The sequence below is a fragment of the Eublepharis macularius genome, chromosome 6, assembly GCF_028583425.1.
Source record: "Eublepharis macularius isolate TG4126 chromosome 6, MPM_Emac_v1.0, whole genome shotgun sequence".
Taxonomy (NCBI): domain Eukaryota; kingdom Metazoa; phylum Chordata; class Lepidosauria; order Squamata; family Eublepharidae; genus Eublepharis; species Eublepharis macularius.
The window spans coordinates 113,258,225-113,271,058 of record NC_072795.1 but is presented as its reverse complement, the minus strand read 5'-3'; the positions used below and the strand labels follow the sequence as shown (position 1 = coordinate 113,271,058).

Genomic DNA, 12,834 nt, shown 5'->3' with positions numbered 1-12,834 from the left:
AACCAGACAAGCAATTATATCACTGGCTCTAGGAGGAAGGCATTTGTAAATCAATGACACCCTAAGTATATGAGCAAGTCTCCTTTATGACAGACTTAAGCATAGTTAAAGTTGCTGGCTCAGTGCACAAAATGGCACCTAGAATGTCAATGAATGAATGCTACAAAGAAACTTATTAGTGGTGATATTTCCTAGGATGCTGATATCATGCTCAATATTAGTTCTAACTCAGTGGCTGCCTCTGCAAAAAGCTTATTGTCCCCTAATGGGAAATCTACAAAGCGAGTTTCACTTCTTTATTAAAAATCAACAAGCAAAGGATGAAAAAGCTGCCCTGCTACACAGGTTCTCTCTCTTTCACTCACACTCACACTTTCATTTCAGCTACTTAAGTACCATTGTGAGCCAATTCATCATCATCACCATTGTAGTTTTTCCTCCTTCCAGTTGAAAGGAAAAAAATTCCCCTTTGGTCTGGAAAAGCGCAGAATGTGACAGCTACTTAAAAATCACCCATGTACAAAATCAACCAGAAGGAAATGACCTTTTCAAGTGTGGTCTTTAGACAGATGGGATTACACCGTCCAAAGAGCAGCTACGGGGAGGAGGTATTTAGCCTCAATTAAACCCCTCCAAGCCTTCCATTGCTTCTTTCTTACTTCTTCCTCCATAATCATATTAAGGGGATGAGGAGAAACTCAGTCAATTCTTGTAGCAACAAGGATCTCCCCCCCCCCTTTTTGGTCAATAAATTGCTGCCACTTACAAGTCAGATCTGATTATGCTGCAGCTAAGATGGAAAGGTTATCAAGAAAGCAGAATCCACGGCTACTACTTTCCTTAAGCTTTTGTGGAGTCACAATGCTTGTTGCACTTTGACATTCTGATTTAATCCTGCTGTGTAACAGCAATACACTAACTCTGTTACCAATATATGTGTGTACGTCACCATTCCTGATAAGAATGTTTGCATCAGGATTCAGGACAACGGCAGCCAGTCATTTCAGCCAGGAACAGCTAGCATTTGAAAAATAAACAGCTGGCTGTGATTGATTCAATGACTGATAATTTCAGTCACTTCAAGTGCTGCTAATGTGCATTTGATATTCATGTCAGAATCTGAGTTCTTTGGTTTCAGGCACCTTTAGATCTTTGGGGGAGAGAGAGGGGGGAAAACAGAAGCAAAAGAATATTCCATGTTTAATCCTCTTGAACTTCACATAGAAAGAAAAGAATGAAGTCATTCTCCTGTCAGATGTCTGATGTGTTTTCCCTACCCCCTTTGCTGTGCACAGACTTGACCCCTCTATTTATGAAGGACTTCCTTATAAGGACCTCCTAAAGCAATACTAAAACACTGGAACAGAAGAGAAAGACAGTCCTGCTAAGTCCAGCTAAGGGGTCATCATCACCACCAATTCTCATGTGGCATTAGAGGGCTTAATCTATTCCATACCCTATTCCATGTTTCAACCAGCTGCATTGATGGATGTGGCGAAGTGCTTCCAGACATAATAGACAAAAAGCAAATTCTAAACTCTGCTTCACATGCTTTTTTTTTTGCTTAAGAATGCATGCACATCCTTACACGTTATAACCACATGTATGAGCTTGGGAATGAAGCAGGAGTTCTGTATCTACTCCCACCCCAAAGATCCCTATCACAGACATTCTGGGGGTGGGTGGGAGTAAATTTCTCCCCCATGTATTTGTGCATTTATTATGTATGCATTTTATTAGTCAAATTTCCAGATTTCCCCAAATTGATAAACAGATAAGCAAATTAAGCTTAAAAATATAAATAATCCATGGGCAGGACCATACGTTGGTATCAGGTAAGGTGGCAAAAGTTCTTTATGTTTTTCTAAGTGGTGTTGTATTGAAGTTGCTAATCTGAGACTAGGTCTTTGGAAGAAAATAGCTGACCTTAGGTTCAGGTTGTAAGTGTTGTGAGGTTTGTGGCCTAGCCCAGGAATGTGTTTGCAGAACTGATTGGAAACACCTGTGGAGCAGTCTCTAAGTTCCTGAGAGATTCAACCTTGAAAAGACTGTTCCTAGAGAGCAATATGCTTAACTCTCTAGTTTTCACACAGCTGTAATGCCAATTAACAGCTTAATTTTGATGGGTTCTTGAGTTGCTGGGTGATTCACTGAGGCCTGAAAAGATGGCTTCTCAACTCACTCAGTTCCTTCCTTCCATAGTTTTTCATCATGATGCCAGTATGCAAGCAAGAAGCTGAAAGCTGCATTGCTATTTTATTATCTTAGCATGTCCTTATGCCAAATCAACCAAGCATGAGAAAGGGCTCACTTTCTAATGGATGGGTGAGACATGCAACAATGGACCCCACTTAGAGATGCTTAGGTAGGTAGCTCTTAAGTTTTAGATAAGCAGTTTTAATATTTAACAACAGTAAGGGTTTTTTTCTTTTAATGCCTGATGCCAAGGAAGAGTGCTTCATGCTTTTGGAAACATTCCTTAATTAAATAATTTATCTTTTACGAAGCTGAGTCTGGAATTCATGTCTTGTGCATGGGGACACCCCAGAAACGAACTTGAGATTAGAAAGCCTGGCCTTTCATTCTCACAAATAAGGCGACCGCATCCTGCCTGCCTGGTTGCTGTTGTCAGCGCCCAGAACTGGACAGTGGGCAGGGATTCCTTGCAAGAGTATGTCTATGTATTATGTTTTAATGTCATAACCAGTTTTGATTGGTAGCTTGAGATTTTTATGATCAAGATGGCCAAACCCAATTTTTCCTACTTTTTCTAATTTGAGCTATAACTTGTGAACCAAGTGACCAATTTCAAATTTTAAAGCAGTGTTAGAAAGCTAATAAATTCCCCTACAAATAATTTACACTGATAATGCCTCTATCCCTTAGCATTTTCATGCTATAAGCCATACATCAAACAAAAAGACAACTTCCCCACTTTTTTATAAGGTTTATGTTATATGATATTTTCCTAATCGAGACAGTTACCTAAGGTATATTAGACAAGCAGTTTATTCTTTTGCTTTTCCAATAAGGCACAGCTTGAAAAATGTATTTTGGTTTGCTACATGTTACATGATTTTTATTCAATGTAACAGGCTAACAGGTAACTTTGTTTTACTGCAAAGAAGCATCTTTTAATTTTGTGAGTTCAACAAATGTTCAACATGCATATGTTTTTATTTTCAAATCTTACATTATCATTTCACAACTGCTAACATCTAATCTTTTTACACTGCTTTTAATATTCATAATCACTGAAATCTTCTGAGTCTTCAGGTTCGACTGCCGAGTCCACATCTTCTTTTTGTGATAAAATAATTTTATGATCTAATGACATCATAAAAAGCTGAAGCTACAGATCAGAATGGGTTATCACATCCAGACTTAATATATAGGCATACATACACCTTTCAGAAAAACATAAAGAATATTTTCCACTTTACCTGATATCAATTTGTCAATTTTTGGCCCTTGACCCATGGACTAATATATGCAGACAAACTTTTCTTCTAATGCTAAGCAAACCAACAGAAGTGGAGTCCATAGTCAAATGTGTAGGATCCCTGTTTCCTTAATATCCCTGGCAGAGACCTGGAAACAAGGACACAGGTATCCCATTCCCAAGCAATGGGTGGGAGAGAGCTTTTGTCATTATAGTGACACATTAAAAATAACAATCAGCTTACTTAAACCAAACCTGGCCCTTTCTGTCTCTATCAAACCCTTAATTTAGCACATTTCATATCTTAGTTTTGTGATAATGTAATATAAGAACAAATCATTTTTTTTGTCAGAGCGTTAAGAAACTTGGGTAACATGATACTGTGCATGTGTTGGGATGTTTGCAAGTATCCTTTGTTCAGTCACGAAAGAGTTAAATTGTTATTCTGTTTCTTTAGTCAGATAGCTAGTTAGCATAGGACCACTTAGGCCTTGAGTAAAAGTTCCCATCATAGAAAGGGGAGTCTTTAGTCTAAATGAAGGAATCGAGGATTGTCTATTGGATGAGCCATTCGCTAGCAACATATACTAAGGTTTTATTACACTTTGTTTCAGTGCTTTCTATTCTCTGTTCTAATTCAGTTTGTGTCTCAGTCAAAGCTTTTTCTCTCTAGCCATCAAGATGTAGTTAGTTAGCTATTCTTTATTTTCTTACCAAATGTACCCTTTTTCTCTGTTATGTAGGAAAGTATTTTTATATTGCTAAAACCACAGAAGTCTGTCTACTTATTTCCAATGTGCTAATATCAAACTCTGCTACTTTCTTATTTCTTTTTAATCTCCACCACCAACAAAAGGTTATGGGCCCAGATCCTTTAAGTGATGACTGTGTGTTCTAGCTTGATATTTTAAAAAGAAAACTTTTTCTAAGCCTTTCCCCTGGACTTGCAAACTCAAGGATTTTCTGATTCATGCTACCTTTCCTGGGGAGATGACCAGAAAAGCAAAGAACCTTGGTGAGCTTATAACAGGACGAAAGAAGACAAAGCAATCTACACATCAAAGAAATTCAAAAAGGCCTGAAGAAGTAACGGCCCTGAATGGGAACCAAGGACGGAATGCCGGGTTAGCAGCAGCTGTTGGTGAGGAACAACCAGTTTCTTCATTTATGCACATCCCCCAATGAAATGATCATAACTATCTAGTGTGGAAGTCAAGAATTTTATGTCCCTTAGATATTCAGGATGTAAAGCATTTAATCTCAGAACATCCACCTGAAAATCAGACTGAAAGGCAAAAAATCAAGAAACTAGATTCTTGGGTCAGAATGATCATATTAAATGCAGTTGGAGATTATGAGAGCCCTTTAATAACAAATGCCAATACAGCAAAAGTTTTGTGGATGCAGCTTGAGGAAAAATATTCCCAAAAGTCTGATAAAAGAATTCTCAGGATGAGACCTTTTAGCAGAAAGCTTGCAGAAGACGGAAATGTTGAGATCCATCTGAGAGTGTTTGTGCAGATTGTGGGTCAGTTGAAAGCAGCAAGAGCCCAGGTCAGTGACTCTGAAATTAATGCAACTATCCTAAACAGTCTTCCTCAGAGCTTTGCAAATGTGATATCAGTTTTAGAAGCAAAAGATAAAATAGATGTCTCTTATACTCTCAACTTTCTAAGAGATGAATCCATTAAGAGATCTCTTAAAGAGGCAGAAGTGGGGATGACTGTGTTAAATGTAAATGATAGATCCAGAGAGATCACTTGTAATTTCTGCCAAAAGGTGGGGCATCTAGCGAGATACTGCAGACAAAGAGAGGGACCACCAGGTCGTTTTGAATATCAAAGCAGCAGGGGACATTTCAATGCACGTGATAACAAAAGCACATTGAAAAGCTTTGCTTGCCTGATATCAAATAATGACTTTAACATGAGAAGCCTCTGGATTTTGGCTCTTGTGATCATATAAGCTCTGATTTAAGCTGTTTCCTAGATTTGAATAAAGCAGAGTCTTTCCCAAGCAAATCATGATCATCTCCAGATCAAAGGGACTGGAGATCTTCAAATGAAAGCTGTTGATTCAAAAATGGATGCTATAGGGTTAATTCTAAAGGAGTGTGCTTATTCTCCACAAGCAAAACAAAATATCCTCTCTGTGGGAAGGATGCTCGATGCAGGTTTTAAAGTCTCAATGAGTGAAAATGATTGCAGCATCTTTATTACTGAAGCTAGTGTAGAACTTAAGGCTCTGAGAATTGGCGAGAGCTTTTACTTAAGAAATACTAATTCTGTGTTGATGGGGCGGTGTGAATTGGAAGCGAATGCCTGTGAAAATGCTTAAGGGGAGGGTGACTCAGTAGAGCCAATCAGCCAGAGAACTGATGGAATCTCTTTTACTGATCTGGCAAAATTCCTACCTACTGACTAGGATTCCAATCTGTAGGGACAGCAACAAGCAGTTCCCCTGTCAAAAGGGAAGGCAGAAATCCAGGGTTCAGAAGGGGCAGGAAGGGCTGAGGCAAAGGAGACTAATGTGTCAGTCCCAAGCAATACAGCTACCAAACTTCCAGCTATGTGAAAGTGTGCAACGTAAGCTTAATGATGTTAAAACTGCTGCACCCATCACTAAACATATTGCAATCAGAGCTATGCTCAGTGTAGCAACCCTCAAAGAAATGCATGTTGAGTATTTAAAAATCAAAGCAGGATTTTCCAAAGAGAAACTGACTATGCTATCAAGACGGTTAAACTTCCAACAAGGAAAGACAGAGCAGTGCCTATTTACAAAATTAAAGAATGGACACAGTATTAATACCTGTTAATCCTGGTTGAGAATTTAATTGTGTTATGTAAACAGAAAGGATGCAAAAGGAATTGCCAAATACCTAAGTAGGGACATGGACATAATATCTCTTGGAAGACTAAGTAATTACCTTGGATTACAAATTGATAGAACAACAGATGGAAGTTTTCTTCTAAGCCAGAAAGATGAAATCTTGAACCTTGTACAATCTCTGGGAGTGCAGAATGTCACAGGAATAAACACACCAATGGAACAAACTTATCCCAACCTCACTGATGGAATGCAACTTGAAAACAACCTGAACAGCTGGACAACCTGACTTCAGCTTCTGACACTTGAGAAGGGGTTTGTTGGTCATGAAAGAGTAAAATTGTTATTCTGTCTGTTTAGTCAGATAGCTAGTTAGCAGAGGACCACTTAGACCTGGAGTAAAAGTTTCCGCCATAGAAAGGGGAGTCTTTAGTCTAAATGAAGGAATCGAGGATTGTCTATTGAATGAGCCATTCGCTAGCAACATATACTAAGGTTTTATTGCTCTTTGTTTCAGTGCTCTCTGTTCTCAGTTCTAACGCAGTCTGTATCTCAGTCAAAGCTTTTTCTCTCTAGCCATCAAGATGTAGTTAGTTAGCTATTCTTTATTTTCTTACCAAATCATAACAATCTTCTGTTATGTAGTAAAGTATTTTTATAAAGCTAAAACCACAGAAGTCTGTCTACTTATTTCCAATGCGCTAATATCAAACTCTGCTACTTTCTTATTTCTTTTTAATCTCCACTACCAACAGCATGTGTAACATTGTACTTGTTCTATTTTGCCAAGAACAAAAGAACTAAGGGAATCGCATCTTCTTTGAATAGAAACATACAACAGGGGAAGGTACATGAGAAAGCATTGCTAATACTTACAAAGACCTCAATAGTGATGGGGACAGTGCTGTTGAGTGCTGGGATACCTGCATCCTTGGCCATTATGACCAGGTAAATAACACCATTGGGAACTTGCTCATAATCCAAAGGTCGGATAACACTTATCACTGAAAAAGTAAGATTTCTTTGTTGTTGATTACTGACATTAGACAAACAAACTTCTGAACATGATGCAGAACAGTGCACTGGATGCCCTTACCTCCATATCCTTCAGATAAAATGATATCAAAGTAACTTTGGAATGCTGAAGCATGTACAATGCTGTAAGTGACCTGATTGTTTGGAGGAGAATCTTCATCTGATGCCTAGGTTAAAAAGGAAGAAATGTCTTAATATTACAGACACAGATAGAATTTTCTGCTAGAACACCTAAGGAATAGGCTCTTATAACTGTGCATTAGTGCAAGTAAGTAAATATATGTTCACATCAGCTGTTTTCCCAGATATGTCCAAGGGAAATGTGGTGCACTGCAATTTACATCACATTTGGGGAGGGGGTCAGGGGAGGGGGTCACACTATTGTATTTTGTTGTAAGAAAGTAACTTTTTCAATAAAGAGGGATTAAGTGCCCTGCAACATTAAAAAGAATGCCTGAACAAAGAATACAAGAAATATCACCCATCTCCACTAGATCATGTCTTCTGATCAGGAGGGGAATGACCCTAACATTTGAAACAGAGGGCTGGAGCACTTTCTAACTAGTGAATCTGCTCCTGTTGAAGGATGGCAGAAGATCAGGAGGCTGAGAAGTGAGCTAGCCAGCCATTTTGAGGGATAGCCTGATGTCTTCCTGCTAGCTAGTGGGAAAGAAATCCCTCCCTCCTGGCAGTCTGCACTTTTTTGCTGCTTTTTGCTGGTGGAAACTGCAGCTCAACAAGGAGACAAAGTTGAATGTTCTGGAAGGAGTATAAGTTATCAAGAGGGACCTGAGTTGTACAAACACAGCCTGAAAAATCACACTCTAAAGCCACACGTACACAAGCTGTTATAACGGTGCTCAAGAAAATGTGATTTTTATCTTCTTCCTCGGGGAAAAGCTTAAGATTATATCAGGAAGAAACAGGTCAATCACACAAACCCAGCAATAGCTAGCTGTTGACTTTTTAGAATGGTACAAATTAGAATGATGTGGGTAATAAGACTATATTCAGAGGAATCACTTGGTTCTAGTGAGCATATGCTCTTGATTCAGCATTTATATGGGTGAAATAATGTGGAATTCTTTTGACTTTCCCTCTCCTCAGTGCATTGCTTTGTATATACTTGCATAGCTTGTCAAAGTTCATGCAGCTTTTGCCATATCAATGAACAATGCAGAAGTGAGATGTGCTCTGATCTCAGACATTTCCAATATATGCAAAAGGAAATACTGCTTCTGTCAGAAAGGCTACATCTCTAGCAGAGCATTCATGGTTGCCTGCAGGATTCACAGGCAAAGAAGATACAGGCACTCAGGGGTAATGTAGCTCTCTATACTTTACATGCTCTTGTTATTCAGACAAATTATAACATCCTTTCAATCACAAAAATGAAAAGAATCTTAGAGGATTTCCCAATCACTTGCAGAGTAATGAAATCTGATGCAGTTAATCCTGGGCATAAAAAATAATAATAACAACATTCGATTTATATACCGCCCTTCAGGACAACTTAATGCCCACTCAGAGCGGTTTACAAAGTATGCCATTATTATCCCCACAACAAAACACCCTGTGAGGTGGGTGGGGCTGAGAGAGCTCCAGAGAACTGCGACTAGCCCAAGGTCACACAGCTGGCTTCAAGTGGGGAATCAAACCCGCTCTCCAGATTAGAGTCCCGTGCTCCTAACCACTACACCAAACTGGCATCACAATGAAGGGCATAGCTACATGTGACATGTGTCACTAGTCTTCAGGAGTGTCACAGCAGGTAGGAGGCTGTGTATATGTGAGTGAGGGTACTCCCCCCTTTTCTCCCCCCTTCCCTTGAGTATTACAGGCCTAACTCCTCCCAAGTGGATTCACCCCTCTATCATTTACTTGGGACAACGATTGGGCTCTGTGCATTAGAGGAATGAAGATGCTCCTAACTCCCACCCCTTTTCCTCCTGCTTTCTATCCAACCCAGCCTAACCAGAAGACTGTAGTGTATGAGTGGAAGAAACAGCCAGATGCACAGATGAGGCTCTTTGCACGCAGTCTGGAGATCTGGTTACATACGCAATAATCTAGTAATTGGGGGAAATCCCAACTCTACTTAAGTTTAATGCATAATGACACTCGCCTTCAAAATGGCTTGGGGGAAAGGAAAAGGAGTCCTATGTGCATTTGTGGAGGCAGAAACGGCTTTGTCTGTCCTTGCTTTCCACTCAGCATGCTTTCACAGATAGAAAAAAGCCATGAGTTGGGGCCTCTTTCTCTTACTTCCCGTTCCATGCTCCTCCTAAGTATACATGAAGAAAAGAGAGAGCCGTGGTGCTCCTGAGCAGTGGGGAGGCACCTCTTTGCTTTTGCTCTGCTCTAGCGCATCAAGAGGCCTCCTCCCCAACACACCACCATTGGCTCTCTGGCTGCCCTGACAGCTTGGTCACTAGGGCTGCCAGGGGCCCCAGAGACTAAAGCAGGGGATCAGGGGGCTGGGGGGAAAGTGTGATATTTGCCTCCTGTAGTCCCCCATCACACTGGAAAATGATGCCATTTTCCAGCATGATGATCAGCCATGGGGTGCCCTGAAGCCCAGTTCAGTAGAAGTTGCCCATTCTGAGGGGATTTTTAGTGAACTGGGCTCCAGCACGCCCCATAGCTCCTCGTCTTCATTTCCCAGCATAACGGGAGAGCGCAGAAGCATGCACACACACACTTCTCTCCCCATTCCTCCCCTCTCCCAGCCAGCCAGGTGAGTAGGGCTGGAGGTGGCAAGCCCCAGGTGGGGGGATGGTAAGCCTACTAGGCAAAACAAGCAGCCAAAGATAACGTGGGGAAGGGGAGCCGGAGAGAGCAAGTGAGAGGAAGGAGGTGGCTCAGCTCAGGGCCAGGGCAGGCTGTGAATGGAATTAATCCCTCCATTTCCTCACTCTCCTAGCTCTCCACACATCTTGTGGCATCCACAACTGCTTTTAAAGTGAACACAATACTCAACGTCAGTTTCTATAGTTACCAGAGACTAGAAGAAAAAAACCTGTCGCTGCCATTTTTCTCCTGCTTTTCTCTAGCTTGTAGCAGGCCATAGCAGAAGACTTGACCTGAGAAGCCTAAGAGCAGCAGTTGTGAATTTTGTGGCAAATGTTTAACAAATTTACTTGGTTCAAAAGCTACGATCAGGTTTAGCTGGCCCCTAGATTTGTTCTGTTTGGCAGCAACAGCTGGAACACCTTGCAAACAAGTTTGTGACTCCTGACTCCTGGTGCAAATGGTTGCTTAGTGGAAAATACAAGGAAGGAACTTTCTGGAACACCTTTTGTTCTCCATTTCAAGGACTGTGTGGCAGACATTTTGCCCAGTATGATCAGGATGTGATTACCCTCAAAATGTCTTTTGTGTGCTTCCCCCCATGCTGCACAATTTTATTTTTAATATTTTTACTTTATTTTTTAAGTCATGAAAAATAAATACAAAGGGGGTAAATACAGTTTCCATGGTGCTTTGCAAAACTGCATATGTGCAAAACCTCTCCCAATTCAAACAGACTGGTAGCTATTATGTGAGCCAACATACATCACAACAAATTTCCCACAAGCACAATTTTATCTGAGTTAAAACAGAATTTTCAGCCCTACTTATACTGTGGTCATGTTGCAACTGGCCTGAAATTTACATTGATGTCCCCTTCCTCATCAAATTCTGAGAAATATAATAGAGATTTCAAAACATTTTTCTTACCCTCACACGGACCACCTGAGTGACTGAAGGTTCATTTTCCCTCAAGGCCCCCAAATACAGCTCCTTCTGGAAGGTGGGGATGTTATCATTGACATCCAGGACATTAATCCGGACTCTCCCTGTTGTCTCTTCCCCGCCTCCATCTCTGGCAATCACAGTCAGTGTATACCGTTGGGTTGTCTCAAAGTCAAGCCGAGCAATCAGTGTGATTACACCTGTATCCTTGTCCAATGAGAATCTGGAGACCCAAACAACAAACCAACGTTATTTAAGAAAATATACAATAGTAGATGTGCATCTGTAACCCTGCACGGGAAAAAAGCAAGGGAGTCAATTGTATATGGAAAACTAGCCCATGAGGGAAAATGATGTGCCTCCTCTCCCCTCCATTGCACCTCTGCTCAAAATCACTTTCCTGAGGCTGTATTTCATTACAACAAATTGGGCCCTCATTAACCACAAATACGTGTGCATTTAATTGTTCCTCAAGGCCAGTCTTAACTTTCCTTGGATTAAAATGAATGGGAGTTTTGCGGTAAGAACTATATGAATCAATTTGGCAAGTAGGAATATTTTTACTGAGATTTGCTACAAACGGATGCTTTGAATAGACCTGCCAGAACACTTTCAGGTGCTACACTGTACGTTTTCTTTCAGTGACTAGAATTCATGGGGTTTCTTTGTTAAGAGCCAGTACTGTGCAGTGATTGGAGCATCTCAGGTTCAAATCTACAGTCTGCCATGAAAGGTTGCTGGTGACCTTGGGACAGTCACACCCTCTCAACCAAATGTACCTCACACAGTGGTAGTTGTGAGGATAAAATGGAGGAGGATATATTGTGTTTTCCAGAGAGTCTTGTCTTCTCGTGAAGTAACCAAAGTTTCGTCATTCTGGCTTCTAAGAATTCAGGCTTGATTTGATCTAGAACCCACTTATTTGACTTTTTGTCCATCCATGGTATCCGTAAAACTCTCCTCCAACACCATGTTTCAAATGAATCAATTTTCTTCCTGTCAGCTTTCCTCACTGTCCAACTTTCACATCCCTACATAGTAACAGGGAATACCATACTGTGGATTATCTTGATCTTGGTCCCCAGTGACATACCCTTCTCCTCAAGGATCTTCTCTAATTCCATGTAGATTGAATGTTTCCAGTCTGTGGGTCACTGTTTCCCCCCATATTTGCTGACATACTCTTGTTAAGATCTTGATGGACTCCACTTCTCTATCTTGAAATAGCTGTACTGAGACCTCATCTACTCCATGTGATTTGTTTCTCCCAATTGTTTTGAGTGCAGCTTTCACTTTACTTTCTAAGACTTCAGGTTCCTTGTCAAAAGACTCTTTTTTGTATAACCCTGTCATCCTTCCATCTCTTCTGTATAGTTCTTCAGTATATTGTTTCATAATTCCTTTATTTTGTTCTGATCAGATACTGTATATCCATGTTGAACCTTCAACATCCCCATTTGAGGTTTGAATTTCCCTTTAATTTTCTGGATGATGTAGAACAGAGCTCTTGTTCTTTTTTGTTATTCTCTTCCATTTCGTAGCACTGGTTATTATAATAGATTTATTTTGTCTCTGCATGCAAGTCGCTGAATAGCTGCATTTAGAATTCTGACCCTATTTCTGTCACCTTTTGCTTTTCAACTGTCTTTAGTGCTTTTAAGAGTTTCATCAGTTATCCATCAAGGCTTCTCCTGTCTTTTGGCTACAAGAATAGTCTTTGCAAATTCTTCCTTGATAATATCTCTAGTTTCAGCCCATAGTTCTTCTGGCTCATGATCACTAAACTTAGTAAT

The 12,834-nt window shown here is 40.4% G+C and overlaps 1 protein-coding gene across 1 annotated transcript in view; it reads right to left on the bottom strand.

Annotated features, from left to right (window-relative positions):
• Positions 1 to 12,834, bottom strand: part of CDH23 (cadherin related 23) — an 819,524-nt gene that overhangs the window by 260,214 nt on the left and 546,476 nt on the right. The window contains exons 17-19 of the mRNA XM_054983948.1: positions 11,027 to 11,264; positions 7,368 to 7,473; positions 7,148 to 7,275 (exon numbers count right to left, since the gene is read on the bottom strand). Of these exons, the coding sequence (XP_054839923.1) occupies positions 7,148 to 7,275; positions 7,368 to 7,473; positions 11,027 to 11,264 (472 nt within the window). The remainder of the gene's footprint in view (positions 1 to 7,147; positions 7,276 to 7,367; positions 7,474 to 11,026; positions 11,265 to 12,834) is intronic.